Source organism: Babylonia areolata, chromosome 16 (genome assembly GCF_041734735.1).
Source record: "Babylonia areolata isolate BAREFJ2019XMU chromosome 16, ASM4173473v1, whole genome shotgun sequence".
Taxonomy (NCBI): Eukaryota; Metazoa; Mollusca; class Gastropoda; order Neogastropoda; family Buccinidae; genus Babylonia; species Babylonia areolata.
The window spans coordinates 15,377,364-15,397,073 of record NC_134891.1 but is presented as its reverse complement, the minus strand read 5'-3'; the positions used below and the strand labels follow the sequence as shown (position 1 = coordinate 15,397,073).

Here is a 19,710-nt window from a genome sequence, read left to right as displayed (position 1 = left end):
TCCGCCAGTTTTCAGAGGAAAATTTCCTGGACAATTCCTCAGCCTGTAACTCATTGAGTTCAGCTCCTGGGCATTGCTGTGGCATCAAAATTCATCTCATTGAAATGGTTTCCTTGTTCCTACATGTGCATAACCACAAGGAAAGGGAGCTAACTTCTACAGTATTTCCGGATGTGTCCAGACATAATTTGGAGGAATTTGGAGGAACAGTATATTTTCTGCGTTTCTTTTCCAGAAATATATGGCATTGAAGCCTGCTGAGGCCGTAAACTCCCCACGGTTGAATGGATTTTAACAAAAGTTCCATTATTTTGTCAGTCTATATGAGGCGCACATTTTTTTCTGATAGCACACAGAATTTTTGTTGACTATTACTCGAGTATACATTCTAGGAAAGGCATATCTGTCATATATATTTTTTCTTGAATCATTTCAGGTCTAAACTGTTGAAGCACACTGTTCTTCTGGATTCGGAGACAGAGGAGGGCAGATTTCCAGACTTGACAGAGGACTTGGAGTTCTTTGAAGTAAGTTTGGCGTGTACTGGTGGATACTTATCACTCCACTTAAGTGGTTTGTTGGTGCCTTTTGCTTAGAATATGATAATTCCCAGTTTCAACAGAGAGAAACATGGTGGAAGAGCTGATAATTTCCTTTCCAGCTGTACAAACTGAATTTTCATGTACACGACTGGGCTTTTTCGTGTATAACCATTTTTACCCTGCCATGTAGGCAGCCATACTCTGTGGGTGTGCATGCTGGGTATGTTCTTGTTTCCATAACCCACCGAACGCTGACATGGATTACAGGATCTGTAACGTGCGTATTTGATCTTCTGCTTGCATATACACATGAAGGGGGTTCAGGCACTGGCAGGTCTGCACATATGTTGACCTGGGAGATTGGAGAAAACTCCACCCTTTACCCACAAGGCTCTGTTACTGAGATTCGAACTGGGACCCAGAGATTGAAAGTCCATCGCTTTAACCACTCAGCTATTGCACCTGTCCCATTGGAAAAGTGAAAGCATGGGGTGGAATGAATTTTCATTGTTGACCTGTTTCTGTATGTGTTCTTCTAGGTAAGTAAAGGAAAAATATTTCTTTGGGTGGATTGATGACTCATTTCCACTTGGAATCAAAAGGAAAATCGCCCCTGCTGCTAAGCATGGGAAAAAAACGTTCCTGTGTTGTCTGTTCGTATCTGAGAATATGCATATATCTGAAAGTAGGCGGAACTAGTAATCTTCGACCCCATGCCCCCTCTCAGTACCCCCCCCCCCCCCACTTGGCCCCCCATTCCTCCCCCCAATTTTTTGTTTGTTTGATTTGAAGCAGATATTTAGGTACACGTTCTCTGACCAGTGTTTATTTACTGACTTTTTTGTTCCCGGGTTCTACGAGTGGGTTTTTACATGTATGGCCCTTGTTCTCCCACAGTTTAGGCATCCTAACTCCATTTTCGGGTATGGACAAGCTGGGTTTGTTCTTGTTTCCTGACCCAGTGAATTTTTATTGCAGGATTTTTAACATGCTTCCCCCCCCCCCCACCCCTCCCTTGCAATGAAGGTTATATTTTCTCTTCAACAACATCACCATGAAAATTTTCCTGTGAGAAGTTACATATTACTCGATCATGGTAATAGTTCGCAAGGGTATTTTCACGAAAGAATAAAAAAAACAAAGCAAAACACACAAAAAAACAAGAAAACAACAACAACAACCACCATTTTCACTCGATTCCCAACTGGTTACACACATTTGACAATCAGATGATATAGTTCACAAGGAGACATCAGAGAGCTCAATGAGGTGCCAATGTTTGGACCGAGGATGCATCCACGATGCGCCAGAGAGACGTACGAGACGTCCTACACACCCGAGTGATGCCCAGCGCGGAGTGTCATACTGACCACCGCCTCGTCTGCAGCAAGCTCAGGCTCCACTTCAAGCCCAAACCAAAGAAAGGAGGAGCTCCTAGGAAGAAATTCCAGGTCGGCAACTTTCAGTCAGCTGAAGTGAAAGCTGAATTCCAGGCGAAGCTTCAGGACAAACTTGAAGACCCCAGTTGCCCCACAGACCCCTCTCCAGAAGCACTATGGGCACAGCTGAAATCAGCCATCCTGCAGTCCTCTGAAGAAGTCCTAGGGTTCTCGTCGAAAAAGAACACGGACTGGTTTGACGAAAACAACCAGGAGATCCAAGAATTGCTGGCGAAGAAGAGATCAGCCCACCAGGCTCACCTTGCACAACCGTCTTGTCCGGTGAAGAAAGCAACCTTCCGGCTCATATGCAGCAACCTCCAGCGCAAGCTTCGTGAGATTCAAAATGGGTGGTGGACCAACCTGGCAGAGAGGGCTCAGCTTTGTGCAGACACTGGTGACTACCGGGGCTTATACGAAGCCTTGAAGGTGGTGTACGGTCCCTCATACCAGGTCCAGAGTCCTTTGCGCAGCGCAGACGGCCAGGCGCTCTTCACAGACAAGACGTCGATCCTGAACAGGTGGTCGGAACATTTCCAGGCCCTCTTCAGCGCCAACCGCACGGTTCAAGACTCGGCAATTCTCCGCATCCCACAACAGCCAGTGAAATTACAACTGGACGAGCTACCAACCCTAGAAGAGACTGTCAAGGCCATTGAACAGCTGAAATGTGGCAAGGCAGCAGGGGTTGACGGAATTCCGCCGGAGGCGTGGAAGAATGGAGGCCCAGCACTACACTCCAAACTCCACAACCTCTTTGTCTGCTGCTGGGAGCAAAGCAAACTACCACAGGACCTCCGTGACGCAGTCATCATCACCCTGTATAAAAACAAGGGAGAAAAGTCGGACTGCTCCAACTACAGGGGGATAACTCTGCTCTCCATCGCAGGCAAGATCCTCGCCAGAGTCCTCCTAAATCGGCTGGTGCCTACTATCGCCGAAGAACATCTCCCAGAGAGTCAGTGTGGCTTTAGAGCCAACAGAGGCACCACTGACATGGTCTTCGTTCTCAGACAGCTACAAGAAAAATGTCGGGAACAGAACAAAGGACTGTATGCGACATTCGTCGATCTCACGAAAGCTTTCGACACCGTGAGCAGAAAAGGTCTGTGGGAGATCATGAAACGTCTAGGATGCCCCCCAAAATTCCTCAGCATGGTCATCCAACTACATGAGGAACAGCGTGGACAGGTCAGACACAGCAACGACCTTTCGGAGCCCTTCCCAATTGGAAATGGAGTGAAACAAGGTTGTGTCCTCGCGCCGACCCTCTTCACGATCTTCTTCAGCATGATGCTCCAACAGGCCACTGAAGATCTTGGCGACGACGACGGTATCTTCATCAGATACCGCACTGATGGCAGCCTATTCAACCTGAGGCGGCTACAGGCCCACACCAAGACACTGGAGCAACTCATCAGAGAGCTTCTGTTTGCCGACGATGCTGCCCTCGTCGCCCATACAGAAGCGGCCCTGCAGCGTATAACGTCCTGCTTCGCAGAGGCTGCGCAGCTCTTCGGCCTAGAAGTCAGTCTGAAAAAGACGGAAGTTCTCCACCAGCCTGCCCCACGGGAAGAATTCCACGCTCCTCACATCAACATCGGTGAGACAGAGCTGAAGTCGGTCCACCAGTTCAGCTACCTAGGCTGCACCATCTCATCTGACGCCAAGATCGACAAGGAGATCGACAACAGACTTGCAAAGGCAAACAGCGCATTCGGCAGGCTGTACAAGAGAGTGTGGAACAACAAACACCTGAAGAAAGACACAAAGATCAGCGTGTACAGAGTGGTTGTACTGCCCACCCTGTTGTATGGCTCCGAAACCTGGGTCACCTACCGGCACCACATACGACTGCTTGATCGCTTTCACCAGCGCTGCCTTCGCACCATCCTCAGCATCCACTGGAGTGACTACATCACAAATGTCGAGGTCCTGGAGCAGGCAAAGACTATCAGCATCGAGGCAGTGCTGCTAAAGACCCAGCTACGTTGGGCAGGGCACGTGTCCAGGATGGAGGACCACCGCCTGCCCAAGATCGCGCTGTATGGCGAACTGTCCACTGGCCACCGTGACAGAGGAGCACCCAAGAAGAGATACAAAGACTCCTTGAAGAAAGCTCTCGGTGCCTGTCACATTGACCATCGCCAGTGGTCCGCAGTAGCCGCTGATCGAGAGACCTGGCGACGCACCATCCACCAAGCTGTCTCCTCCTTCGAAAACAACCGCAGGGCCAGCCTTGAGGACAAACGCAGAAGGAGGAAGAACCACGACGCTGCAGCTGCGAACCCAGACCAGACTTTCCCTTGCAACCGCTGCGGCCGACTCTGCTTTTCCCGCATTGGCCTTGTCAGCCATGAGCGTGCCTGCATCAGACGTGGACAACGCCCTTCCTAGATCTTCGTCAGCGAAGCCAGGCCATGAAAATGATCAGAGAGCTACAACAGTCCCATTGCTACCAATTTGACATATGGTGAAGGTGTTCTAATAATTATAAACAAAACCCTTCTGTTAGCTAATTGTGTCAAGTTATCTTGAAACAACAGTCCAAATACATATTATTTGTTGAGCACTGATTCTTTTTGCTTAATGAAAATAAGTACCCCTATAGAAAGAAAATAGAGTCAGGGGTTTTCAGTGAGCAGATTTTTGTAATAACACCAGTTGGCAGAGAATTCATTTAGTCTAAAGTTTATACTTGCTATGTGCTTTTCTATTTTGTATCTGTAGGTAAGTAATGTTCTAAATATAAACAACCCAGGCTGACTATTATCCCGTTTACACTTATAAATGTAGGATGTAGCTACCAGAATAATAAAATCAAATACCACATCAGTTTTGATGTTTCCATCACATCCAAACAAAACCAGGTTTTCAGTTAATTTCAAATTTGATGTTAGTTCATAAGTTTCATTAAACATAGTCTGAATACATTTTTGACTCACTTGTGTAAACAAAGTGAGTCTATGTTTTAACCCGGTGTTCGGTTGTCTGTGTGTGTGTGTGTGTCTGTGTGTCCGTGGTAAACTTTAACATTGACATTTTCTCTGCAACTACTTTGTCAGTTGACACCAAATTTGGCATGAAAATAGGAAAAATCCAGTTCTTTCCAGTCATCTTGTTTAAAACAATATTGCGCTTCTGGGATTGGCACAAAAAAATAAAGAATGAAGCCTAATCATATGCAAACTGCATTTACTGTTATATTTATATTTTTTGTATTCTCTAAACTTGGCACTTTGATCTGATATTCTGACCCAACAGCTAGAGCAGTCATTATTATCATTTTTTGTTCAAACAGGAACTTCTTTTGCTAAGCATGGAATTTTTATTTATTTTGCAAACGTTTTGATGCAGATAGTAAAAGGGGGAAATTACTCTGTAATGCTAGTGGAGTTAATTTGCTTTAAACTGATCTTTCTCATCTTAAACATTACATTTTGAAACAAGAGAGGCAAAGCCTTCAAAACTCACTTGTGATGCACTTTTTAAAAAAAATCCAAGCTTTTTATGTATTGAGTATAATTTCAAAATGTAATGTTTAAGATGAGAAAGATCAGTTTAAAGCAAACTAAGTTCCCCAGCAGAGTAATTTCCCTTGTTCTGCTATCTACACCAAAGCGTTTGCAATAAATCAAACTTCCATGCTTAGCAAAAGAAGTTCCTGTTTGAACAAAAAATGATAATAATGACAGATCCTTTGTTGCGTCGAATATCAGATCAAAGTGCCAAGTTTAGAGAATACAAAAAATATAAATATAACAGTAAATGCATTATACTCAATACATAAAAACATGGATTTTTTTTAAAGTGTATCACAAGTGAGTCTTGAAGGCCTTGCCTTTCTTGTTAAAAAAAACACTGCAAAACATGGCATTTGCAAAACACATGATCAATACTGTCTTTTTCAGTATTACAAAAATTACAGTTATTGTCATTCATTATTCCCATTTCTTTAAGGATTACATTTGTTGCCAAAATTCTGTGGATTATTCTAATCTGAAGCCATTTTAAGTTAGTATCTTTAATTTGTTTTATTTTAAGGAAACATTCTTTCCATTTGATTTCTTGTAATAATTTTTCTTCCCACTTCCTACAACATTTAGGCTCTGGTCCACTGTCACACATGATGTTGTAATACAGTTGTGTTCCTTTTTTAATAGAATGTATTGTTTGCAGTGCAGAGTTTTTCTCTGCTATGGTAGTAACATTTATAGGTATGCTACACTTTCATATGAACATTTTTACTGATATTTTTATTCCAGTAAAGGTCACAAAATCAATTGTTAAATCATATTTTTGTCTGAATTCTGTAAAAGATAAAAATTGTCCATTCTCTCCAATAAAGTCAGCAACTTCTTTAATATCTTTTTTAATCCAGTTTTTGTAAGAGAATACTATGACCAACTCTAATTCTTTTGTTAAAGAGAATGGGTTCAGCAAGCATCCGACTAGGATTCTGTATTTCAGTTTTATAATAAAATGTATCATATGCTGTATGCATTAAGAACTTCTGTCCAAAATTTATTTTTTGTTTTATACATTCCTAATATCTTTGGTCCATAATTTTCCATATTATCAATAGAAAATAATTCTCTAATGCTGTATTTTTCCATTTATGGTTTGTCTCTTTTTTATTCTTTTAAGCCATGTTAGTTTTAGAGAATGCAAATATGTTTTCAATTCAGGAAAATTTAAACCACGGTTTTTCATTACCGTTTTTCTGTTTATTCTATCCTGTTTATTGTTCCATAAGAAAACATAGCACCTTTTTGCAAATCATCTGTAAAACCATCAGCAGGATTAGGAACCAATAACCATTAATAGATAAGTTTTGACAGGATAAGTGATTTAAGGCCAGACACGGTAGTGCAAAAACGTATGAAATAAACTTGAAGTTTATGGCTTTCTGTGAGATGGTATGCAAAGATATTGGACTAAACATGTCTAAAAAGGTCATTTCGTGCAATTTGTCGAGACGGTTTCCATGGAAACGAATCCAAAATGGCCGACAAACAAAAAAATTAAAAGCTTAAAACTTCGGTACCTTTATAGATATGTTATTTCTGTTTGTTTTATTTGATTTATTTTTATTTGTTCTTTATTATAGTGCAGTGGTATTTTGGAATTTGAATAAATACATTTATTATTTTTGTTGTTGAAATGTGTATAAATTCCTTGACATAATGTTTTTCAAATGAGTGTATATTCATTCTTTTACTAGTACTATACAAACCACTGCACTGTAATAAAGATGAATACATAAAGAAAGAAAGTACCAAGTTTGAACATGCTATCTTTTAAAGTTTTTGAGCATTAGCATTTTGAAAAATGGTATTACGAAGACAAAACACAAAACTGAGAAAACAGGAAAAGAAAGAGACGTGCTTGTACTCACAAGAAATCACACATGTTGATGCTGTTTGAAGCTTTATTTTAGTGAATATAGTACCCAGGTGAAACGGACAAAAAAGATTAGATGTTGAAGAAGCAAATTATGCGAAAAAACGAAAATCACAAAAAATCATGATTTTGGTCAAAATTTCACTACCGTGTCTGGCCTTAAGAACTGGAACTCTGCCAAGTGGTGTTATTTGTCTTCTCGTCCATATCTTAAACAGTAATTTTATTTCTGTTAATTTTTTTATTGTAATTCATGTATTCGCAATCTTTTAGATCGTTAGTAAACCAAACACCAAGTACTTTGAATCTAGGGGGATTCCATTCCATGCCTAGGTGTTGCATGTATCTTGTTTTTGACCTCTTTTTGCATCCTAACCACACTACACTTGTTTTTCCAGCATTCATGTGTAATCCAGATTTTGCTCCAGACTTCCTTATTACTGATATACACATTTCAAATGATTTTTTATCATCCGCTTAAGTAAACTCTGTATCATCTGCATATTGGGATATTTTATGTTCAGTATTATTTATTACAGTACCTTTAATATCTTCATTTTCTTTAATCATTATTGTACATGCATTTTTTTATGTACTGCATAGATATACACAAGTAGGGGGTTCAGGAACTGGAAGGTCTGCACATCTGTTCACCAGGGAGATAGGAAAAATCTCGCTGTAACTCACCAGACAGTGATGGTGGGATTTGAATCCAGGACCCGAAGGATTAAAAGTCAAGAGAGAGCTCTGACCATTCGGCCATGGCACCCTTTTCTGATTACATGGATCCCACTCATCATTTCCATGAATTATTATTAGTTCCTTCTTTTTTTTACCTGTTGGTTAGAGGCAGGCATTGGGGGAAGCAAAGAAAATGAGCAGTGCTGTGTGTGTGTGTGTGTGTGTAAATGTCTGTGTGTGTTGCAGAAAGCCTTCAACCATGAGAAAGCTCGTAAAGACGGCGTCATCATCCCCAGTAAAGGTAGGTGGGGCCGTTTTGCTGATGTGGCTGTTTTGTTGGTTTGTCTGGAGTCGGACAGCTGTTTATGAGTCTGACATCTGTCTGCAAGTTGGGCAGCTGACTGACTGTGAATGGGCGTCTGTGAGTGAGGCAGTTGTTTTGCTGTTGCTGTTTTGTTGGTTTGTGAATCGGACAGCTGTTTATGATTTGGACATATGTCTGTCTGCAAGTTGGACAGCTGACTGACTGTGGGTTGGGCATCTGTGAGTCAGGCATCTGTTTGTGAGCTGGGCATCTCTGTCTGTCTGTTAGTCAGGCAGCTTTATCACTAGACGATTATGACTAGAATGTATCCCTTGCTTTTTCGTGTGTACAGATTTGATCAGAATGTGCTGCGTTGGCATCGTGACCCTCTGGGGGCAGACTGGGATTTTTAATTTCTCAGAAGCCCTGCTACACCCTTTGAGACAGTTCAGTTCACAGAGATGCCAGCTGTTACGATTTTGCTGAATTTCGTTACGCTCAGTTCCTGATTATTCAGACATTACACCAACATCAAAATTGTTTTGACAAGTTGACTTTTGACAACATAGCATGGTCACATGCTTTTTCCTTTCGTGATGTTACCCACATGCTCCAGACCTATTGATCACAAGGCAGGGCAGTCACTACTGACCTTGGTCTCATGTGATGATGCTCAGCTAATCGTGTTGGTGTTTACATTGAAACAGCATTGAGTGGACCAGTCAGCTTGATCTTAGCAGTTACAACGTGTCACAGGTAGGCTCAAGTGTTCGTGTCACCCCTTGTCCACGACGCCCATAACACTGGATTACGGCACCGTCAGGCCATATGTCCCAACCGTCTCGCATCCGATGGCGACTGATTCGGGTTGGGATGCCCACAGCGCTAAGGGACATTATAATTATTCCCCTTGTGGCCGTAGGTCACTGTGTCGGTTACGGTGGCATCGAACCACAGACTCCCACACACAGCATGACACTCCTCCCTCTACGGCAAGGACACGTCGCACCAGGGGATATGTGCTCTAAAGACACCATCCTTTTCGACGATTATCAGCGCCAAGGGAGGCAACTCCGCATTTGTAACCTATGCGGTTGACGCTTTAGTTACTTTCACCGACACAGCACGTCACTCCTGCCCCCCGTGCTGTCCACCAACGATGTTTTCCTTCAGTTTCTCATTGGGTCCTGATGCCCATTCATGGACTTTACACAACTTTGCATAGCAACTGCACCTTTCTTGCCGTTTCTCAGGCTATTGGCCACTGAACTTGGGGTTCTTCATCCCCCCACACTTGCAGTTGCACACAGTCCTCTGCAGGCAACCATCTCTATTACCATTCTCTTCTGGTTATACACAATAACAGGAAATAAATCACAATATTTCCCCTTCCATTCTTTTTGATTTCTTATAACACAAAAAAACCAAAAAAACAACTAAACTAAAATAAAATAACATAAAATATATTGTGTGTGTGTGTATATGTATATATATATATATATATATATATACATAGATACAGATATCTGCCATATCTTGCTACATTTATACACATTTCTTTTTACACTTATAGATGTATACTTATCCCTTGGTATACACATGTGTGTGCTTACGGGATAGGTACATATGACTTTCATATTAACATGTACAATTTTATTTCTATCTCCATTCATTGACATCTATTCATTGACATTCCATACATAGCAATATAGACACACTTGCAATTGCGTCATTCTGTTCACATGCCCAGATCTCTCTGTGTCTACATACTGGCACTTTGTTCATATGCGTATGTACATCTCTTATATATAGGTGCATACACAGATTCCTTCCCATTACGGATTATATACACTTACCCATTTACTTGGGTATATCTGTACTCGCTACACGTTTGCTTATACAGCCGCTTATTTCTCGTGACTCAATCTCTTGTCTTGTCATTGGCCTATTCCTGACACCATCACTTGAGTTGATGGGAGTTTATAATCCCATTGCACATATATGTATTCATTTTGCACATATATGTATTCATTTTCATAAATTCATCCCTACCTTGCTTTCGGAGGATGATTGCACTCACAGACAAAACTGCCTCATTCACACCTGAATGTATGCTCTTTCACATTTCAGTAGTGGCTGGTCCTTAGGGACCCACACACACTCCCTTCCCACCCACAGGGCTAAAGATGCCCTCTCTTGGTGCATGGAGGGACAAGGCAGCCCAACTCATTTGCCTACAACAATCGCCCACAGGGCTAGAGATGCCCTAACCTGGTAAAAGGAGGGATGATGCAGTCCATCTTGAGGTGCCACTCCAGACACACACGCCCTTCATTCTTTCCAAGTTTTAGTGGGCCCAAAAACTGCCCACTGGGCAGGAGACAATCACCCTAACTCTATCTCTTCCACTCCTCACTAGTAGCAGAAGGCCTGGGTAATCAATGTTTTCCTCTACAATTGGGAGAATGGCATATTGACAAGGACGGATGCGTCTCACAAAGCACAACGAACTGTTCATTACCCACAGGGGTGTACCTTTCTGCCCACTCATACCGACACGGCAGATGCTGCGTTCAAGCACATTAGTTCGCCCCATCACCTTGCTTGAACAGAGAACCAGCACTTTCTGCACTTGGTCTTCTCTGCCCGATCCTTTCAGCCTCAACACACAACCACTGCTGTGGTTACAGATGGGCATTCCTTCTCAAGCACTGTCTTTCCAATGAGACACTTCCAGGGGTTTCTAGCCTAGGCAGGCTATCCCATCATGGAGCCCCAGCCTTCAGTCAAGGGCTTGTCAGAGGATGACTTTGTTGTCACTTCGGACACATGGTTGCACCACAAGACCCCGTCAAGTCCTTCTGTCTTCCTTACATTTCAACATAGCCTGCATGGTGGACACCTTCATCCCTCAAGCACACAGCAGCTGTTTCCTGATTTACCCATGCTGACTGGTGTCCTCCTAGGACCAGTATACGATAATCTGTCGTGTACGACAATGACCATCAGATCAGCAGAGCAGGCAACTGCCGTCCTGACTATTCGGGCTGGAATCTGATTATACAATTTATAGTAGAGAGTGTTTTGCCCAAGTTGCATCCCCAGTCCCTCGATCAAGAGGGCCTTTGGACTCACCATAGGGATGGATCCCAAAGGCTAGTTAGCCCTCAAGGCTGCAGCACTAAGTCCCAGTGCAATTTGACTTCTAGTCTGAGAGACATAGTCCTTCATGAAAGACTAAGCTGCTAATGATTTCACTTTGCAATTCAGAAACCGCTGATAATACAGCTCTCACTTTACTGTTGGCCATACTGTAAACACATGTCAGATCAGTGATTTGATGTAAATGGCCAGTACAGCAATCTACAGCCACTTTCCTCCATCCCAGACTTAGTGCGCACCACACACAGCCAGAGGCCTGTCATGGATCCGGTCCCCTTTCTCACTAAAGAACCTTCAGCAAAAATTTTCCCCACGGAAACCCTCTTCCATTAGGAATTCCACCACAGAATGAGACTCGGTGACCTGTGGGCACATGAAGTGCACTCCCACAGCCTGATCCACCCCAGCCATTGACTGCCGACAACTTTCTGCAGATTGCTCCAACATGCCACACTCTGAGAAGCCACCAAGCCTTCCGTATGCCCCTTCCTGATGGTACCTACCTGGGCAATTACACAGCCCTGTCCCAGAGACACCAGGGACCTCAAGTCTCTTGTTGCCAAATGTCTGCCCTTCTGTGCATAGGCGACATGCCAGTGCTGTCTTTTTTGGCAACAACAGAAAAGTGGGGGGGTCGGGGGGGGGGAGTGCCTATCGCCTGTCAGCTCTCATGGAGGAGCTCTACAGATCTGGCTGTCACGCCTAAGGCAAGCCCAACATGGTGGCCTACCTCTGTCTCGTGCCACAGTTTCCTCTAAACACATATACCACTTCCACTATCGGCCCACAACTGATGTGGAATCATCAGATCAAACTACATGTGCACCTCCTTGCATTGACGCTCAACCGCGCTCATGTGAGACAACCCTATAGGGTATATGTTTCCTCCCCTTACTTTGATTTGAAGGGCTCTCAGTAATGTGTGGATTCAACACATCGACCCAGTGTTCTTTGCGCTACATTTATCAGCACAGCTGTGGTCCACAGACCTCTCCCACAATACAGCTGCGGACCTCAGTCTTCCTTGCCCACACCAGTATCCTTAGGTGACACAGTACACTCTACCTTCATCAAATTCTACTTGAGAGACATCTGTCGCTTTAGGGATGATGGCTCAAGAAGCGTTGCCTCTGCAGTGGCCACACAACGGGCCATCGCAGCGCACTGGCGATAGAACAGAAGGATTGAGACTTGATGCCTCTTCAGCCAGAGCACATGAAGTCAGAGCATGGTCCTCTTCTCTTGCCTTAGCATACTCAACACGGCTGCAAGTCATCATGGAGAGACGTCGCATGCCTGCGGGATGATGGCTCAAGAGGCATCGCTTCTGTGGTAGTTGCACAACAGGCCATCGCAGCACACAGACAGTAGAACAGGCGAGCCCTCCACCTTGTCATGCTATTCTGCACTAGTTGGGTCACGGTTAAGTATGTGTAATTAAAAGGAAATTTTCTATCTAAAATTACGTTTAAATAACATACTTACCGTGACCCAAATTTAAGACCCTCCCGTCCTCCCCGCTTCCTGTTCTCCATGCTTGCTGCGCTGGTGATGGCATATTGCTGTCAAAAGAGGGCGCTAGCCAGGGGGACAAAGGGGAGGTTACCTACTTCCGGGAGGTTATCGGCCATAGTACTTTCGTTTTCTCCGCATAGGCGGATAGTAGTTTGCACGGGACAGGAATGTCAGACCCCTGCCGGAGTCTGCACTAATTGGGTCATGGTAAGTATGTTATTGAAACGTAATTTTAGATAGAAAATTTCCTTTTTTATTTCTTAGAAAAAATGGTACAGTTGGAAAACTTTGCTTTTGAAATATTAATGGTGCAATATGTGTGGTCCAATACACAATTCACTCATGAATAGTCTAAAAATATCATCCTTAAATTGCCAGGGGCTAGGTCCTTTTCAAAAAAGGAAAGATGTTTTACAATACTTAAGACAAAAAGCAATATTCAGTCTATTTTTCACAAGATACACACTTTACAAAAAAGATGGAGAGACAACTAAGGGCTGAATAGGGTTATGAATATGTTTTTCAATCTAATAATTCTAGGTCACGAGGAGTAGCTATCTTGCTGAATAACAACTTTCAGTTTAAAATTTAAAAAAACCCATTACAGATACTCATGGTAATTATATCATTTTGGTCTTAAACATATTTGATATTGAAATTCTATTGGTAAACCTTTATGGCCCTAACAGAGATGACCCTATATTTTTTTAAGAAATTCAGAAAAAAGTTGAAGAGCAAGAAATTTCTAACGTCATTATGGGAGGGGATTAGAATTTAGTAATTAATCCCAACATAGACTACCACAATTATAAGCGTGTGAATAATCAGGGAGCACAAGAAAGAGCTTTAAAGATGATAGATGATTTACAGTTAGTAGATATATGGAGGGAACTCAATACTGAAGTCTTAAGATACACTTGGAGGAGACCAACTCCCTTACAACAAAGCCGTCTTGACTTCTTCTTGATCTCAGATAACCTGGTTACTAATGTTAAAGATGCTGATATTTTGTACGGTTATAGAAGTGACCACTCTTTAGTCAAAGTTGACTTAGTATTTAATACAGAACCCAAAAGAAAACCTTTTTGGAAATTTAACTCATCTTTACTTAGAGACAGTGATTATATTAAGTTATTGAAAGAAACAATAGAGAAAATAAAGGAACAGTATGCAGTATTACCTTACACACGAGAAAGTATATGTAATATCCCGAATGATGAAATTCAGTTTACTATAAGCAGCCAGCTCTTTTTAGATGTGTTGATAATGGAGATAAGAGCAAAAACTATAACTTTTGGAATAAGAAAGAAAAAGCAACAAATAGAAAAAGAGGAAATGTTAGAAAAGGAAATACAACGACTCGAAAAGTAAGTTCAGTCGTATAATATAACTAGAGAATTGCAGGAGAAGACGGAAGAGCTCATACAATTAAGGAAATTGAAAATGGAAGGGATAGCTTTAAGATCTAAAGCAAGATGGGCATCTCAGGGCGAAAAAGTAAGTAAATATTTTTGTAATCTTGAAAAACGTCACTTTATCAGCAAATACATGTTAAAGTTATTTACAGATCAAGGTAATATACTGACAGAAACAGATGAAATACTGAAGGCGACAAGACATTATTATGAAGACCTATACAAAGAACAGAATGTAAAAGATTTAGATATTAGTGATTATGTAAACAACTTACCCAGACTTTATGAGACAGAATCAAAACAACTAGAAGGATTAATTACAAGACAAGAAGCCACAGATGCTATTAGGCGAATGCAAAACGACAAGAGTCCAGGTACAGATGGAATGACTGTAAATTTTTTCAAATTTTTTTTGGAAGGACATTAGTGACTTTGTTGTGAGATCACTGAATGAAGGATTTATAAGTGGAGAAATGTCAACGACACAGAAAGAAGGATTAATTACATGCCTGCCAAAAGGGGATAAACCAAGGGAATACTTAAAAAACTGGAGGCCTATATCCTTGTTAAACGTTATTTATAAGATAGGATCAGCATGTATAGCTAGTAGAATTAAGTCAGTCCTGCCTAAGTTAATAAATGAAGATCAGACAGGTTTCAATCCAGTTAGATACATTGGTGATAACTTAAGAATACAATATGACATCATGCATTACTTAGAAAAAGAAGACATTTCAGGCTTACTAGTTTCAATAGACTTTGAAAAGGCATTTGATTCAGTAAACTGGGTATATATGAACAAGGTCTTAAACGCTTTTGGATTTGCAGAAGATATATGTAAGTGGGTAAGCACTTTTTATAGAAATATAAAGTCATATGTCATAGTAAATGGTAAGGTATCCCAGAGTTTCAGAATACAAAGGGGGTGCCACCAGGGAGACCTGATTTCGCCATACCTTTTGTATTGTGCTCTGAAATTCTGGCATACAAGATAAGGGAAGATGAGGGTATTAAAGGCATTAGCATATTGAACACCGAATTTAAAATTAGTCAGTTTGCTGACGACACAACATTTACGTTAGATGGAGATAAAGAATCGTATGAGAAATTCTTCGAAACACTAAATAGATTTGAAGAATTTTCAGGTCTGAAGATAAATTATGACAAAACGCTAAATGTTTGGTTAGGGTGTATGAAAAATTTGAAAAGGAAATATCTCCCAGAAAAGAATATGAAATGGAACCCCCCCAAATTCAAGATTTTAGGTTTATGGTTTTTAAACAATCAATCAAAAATAACTGAAGTGAATACAAGGGACAAATTAACAGAAGCAAAAAATTTATTCAAGATTTGGTCAAAGCGTATATGCACACCCCTCGGTAGAATTGCTATTCTCAAATCTCTCATACTTTCAAAGCTAATATACTTATGGATTCTTCTTCCAAACCCTCCAGACAAAGAAATAAAAGAATTACAGAGACAATGCTATGAATTTGTATGGGATAGAAAAAAAACAAAAACAAAAAAAAAACAGATAAAATTAAAATAAAACACTCGATACATAATGTTGCAAATGGAGGAATAGGTATACCAGACAGAAGTTTATACATGCTCTTGAGATAACATGGATAAGGAAATTATACACAGGAACACCAAAGTGGAAGAGAATCTTACTTAGAAAATGTCAAGAAATTAACTCACTGCATCTGTATGGTTCAAGAAAGTTTCTAAATATCAAATGTAACCAATTTTGGAAAGATGTTTTTTCAGGCATACACGAATTTTACGAAACAAATAGAATTAAAAGAGCCACATGAGGTACTTGCAGAGCCCCTCTTTTATAACGGCAAATTTAGTGTTGGTAACAACACAATCCACTACAGATGTTGGACAAACAAGAATATATTTCTGGTTAGAGATGTTGTTGATGAGAATGGGTGCTTCCTTAGTTACACGTGCTTTACAGAAAAATATAATATTAATGTAAATTATTTAGTGTATATGGGATTGATACATTCGATAAAAAGTTACTTAATTACACATAATATTTATCTAAGTGATAAAACCTGTAATGAACAATCGAAAGCACTACACTTAATATCCTCTACTATGAAAGGCTCGCAAATATATTATGATATACTTCTTGAACCACTTTTTATTTACAATATAAATTCTTTTGTTAAGTGGGAGCAAAAATTAGATATCGTTAATTGGGTAACCACCATGAAGCAAATAAAAAAAAAAAGTAAAAGAGATAAAATTGAAGTGGTTTCAAATTAGAATTTGTCACAACATTTTAGTTACAAACAAAATTCTGAAGAAAATGGGTATTACAAACAGTGACAAGTGCAATTTCTGTAAAAATGAAATAGATTCAGTACAACATTATCTATGGTTTTGTAAGTTCTCTCAATTGTTTTGGAAGGAATTAGAGAACGTTTTAAAAGAAAGATGTGATACTTGCTCAAACATTAAGTTAAACATAGAATTAGTTCTGTTTAGAAGTGATGAAATTACAAAAATAGATGAAACTTTCAACTATATTATTCTTTTTGCAAAATATTTTGTTTATAAATGCAGAATAAATCAGATTAAGCCATGTATAGAGCACTTTCTGAATGATTTAAGAAATAGTTATGAAGTAGAAAGATATATGCATTCAACGGAAATGTTAAGCGTTGTATTTATGAGAAAATGGTGTCCATATATAAAACTTCTTGAAAGCAATAACCCAAAACAAAATATTATGAAAGATCAAAATGCACAATAATAATGAAGACTCAATGATATTTTTTTTTAACTTGAAGAACAGATATACGTGAATGTGTAAGTATGCGAGTATGTAAATAATATATGCATGTGTGTATTCATGTGCACTTATGTGTCTGCAGTAATAATGTTTAACATGACTGTGTAATGGGTGTTATATATGGTGGTGGTGTGTCCATCGAGATCGATGATGACCATCGTTGTCATCCAGATGGGGGATGGGGGAGGGTGGTGGTGTGGTGGGGGGAAGGATGCTCATGAATCTATCTGTGAGTGCGCAGATGGCTGAATAGTCCAATCTGCGCACGAAATGTTCGCTGACAGTTGGGGCAGACAAAGACAGGCATATCATTGTCAGGGAGCTTGTTTGCCCGTGACTTTCTGGCCTGCCTCTTCTCAACAGCTGCAGCAGTCCTGTTGGCCTCGCACAACCTGGTGCCTTTGTGCACAGCAGCGCGCCATTTGTCACGGTCCACTGCAGATTCCTCCCAGGAGTCAGGGTTGATATCAAACGCTTTCAGAGAGACTTTCAGAGTATCTCTGAAGTGCTTCTTCTGACCTCCGTGTGATCTCTTCCCTTGTTTCAGCTCGCCATAGAAGAGCCTTTTGGGCAGCCGATGGTCTGGCATGCGCGCCACGTGTCTAGCCCAGCGAAGCTGGGACTGCATCAGGATGGTGAAGATGCTGGGAAGGGTGGCTTTTGCGAACACCTCTGTATCTGGGGTCTTGTCTTGCCACTTGATGTTCAGTAGCTTCCTGAGGCATGTTGTGTGGAAGTGGTTCAGCTTCTTTGCATGTCGTTGGTACACTGTCCAAGTTTCGCAGGCGTACAGTAGTGTGGGGAGAACTACTGCTCTGTAGACCTTTAGCTTGGTCTCAAGACTAATGCCTCTTCTGTTCCAGACATTTGCATAGAGTCTACCAAAAGTTGCGCTTGCTCTTGCAATCCTGATGTTCACTTCATCGTCGATGGTCGCATTTCGTGACAGTGTGCTGCCAAGGTATGTGAACCGCTCCACCGCACTGAGTCTCTGACCGTTGACTGTGATGTTGGGCTCAACGTAGGGTTTCCCTGGGGCTGGCTGATGGAGAACTTCAGTTTTCCTCATGCTGATGGTAAGGCCGAAGTTCCTGCTGGCAGTGGCAAACTTGTCAACGCTGAGTTGCATGTCAGCTTCAGATCCAGCGTTGAGGGCACAATCATCAGCAAACAAAAAGTCTCTGATGATGTCTGTCATGACCTTCGTTTTTGCTTGAAGCCTTTTGAGGTTAAACAGCTTGCCATCTGTTCGGTACTTTAGGCCAATTCCAACATTGCCATCTCTGAAGGCATCAGTAAGCATTGCAGAGAACATGAGGCTGAACAGCGTTGGAGCCAGGACGCAGCCTTGCTTGACACCATTTGTGACAGCAAAAGGAGCAGATGTTTCACCATTGTCCTGGACTCGAGCCTGCATGCCTTCATGGAATTGGCTGACCAAGGAAATAAATTTCCGAGGGCATCCGTACTTGGCCATGATCTTCCACAGTCCCTCTCTACTCACGGTGTCGAAGGCCTTAGTGAGGTCGACATAGGTGGAGAACAGATCAGCATTTTGCTCCTGACATTTCTCTTGCAGCTGCCTTGCAGCAAACACCATGTCAGTGGTTCCGCGCTCTTTCCGGAACCCACATTGGCTCTCAGGCAAATGACCTTGGTCAAGGTGTGCTGTGAGGCGGTTAAGTAGGATCCTGGCAAGTATCTTGCCTGCGATGGAGAGCAAGGAAATGCCCCGATGGTTATCACAGGCTTGCCGGTTCCCCTTTCGCTTGTACAAGTGAATGATAGATGCATCTTTGAAATCCTGGGGGATCGTCTCTTCTTTCCACATGAGTGAGTACAGCTGATGAAGCTTCTCAGTCAGCACAGTGCCTCCATCCTTGTAGACCTCTGCTGGTATGGAGTCTGAGCCAGGTGCTTTGCCACTGGATAGCAGACGGATTGCTTTCTGGGTCTCAAGAAGTGTTGGCGGATCGTCCAGTGCTTCGTTGGTGGGGACTTGTGGGAGACGGTCTATGGCTTCATCATTTATGCAGGAAGGGCGATTTAAGACACTGTTGAAGTGCTCAGCCCATCGTTCGAGAATGTTCTCCTTCTCGGTGATCAAGGTATTCCCATCTGCACTGAGGAGGGGGGATGATCCTGAGGATGTGGGGCCGTAGACTTCTTTTAAGGCATCATAGAACCTCTTCATATCGTGCCTGTCAGCATATCCCTGGATCTCATCAGCTTTGTCACTCAGCCACTTATCCTGCATCTGGCGTAACTTTTGCTGAACAGTCCTGCGGATGGCATTGTATGCATCCTTTTTTGATGTGGACTTTGGGTTGCTCAGGTGGGCTTGATGCAGACGGCGTTTCTCATCCAGAAGCTGCTTGATTTCATCACAGTTTTCATCAAACCAGTCTTTGTGCTTTCTGGTCATGGGTCCCAGGGTCTC

The 19,710-nt window shown here is 41.8% G+C and overlaps 1 protein-coding gene across 1 annotated transcript in view; it reads left to right on the top strand.

Moving 5' to 3' along the window:
• LOC143291193 (DNA mismatch repair protein Msh6-like) overlaps positions 1-19,710 on the top strand; it is a 241,374-nt gene that overhangs the window by 159,787 nt on the left and 61,877 nt on the right. Inside the window, exon 23 of the mRNA XM_076600922.1 lies at positions 8,312-8,366. Coding sequence (XP_076457037.1) covers positions 8,312-8,366 — 55 coding nt within the window. The remainder of the gene's footprint in view (positions 1-8,311; positions 8,367-19,710) is intronic.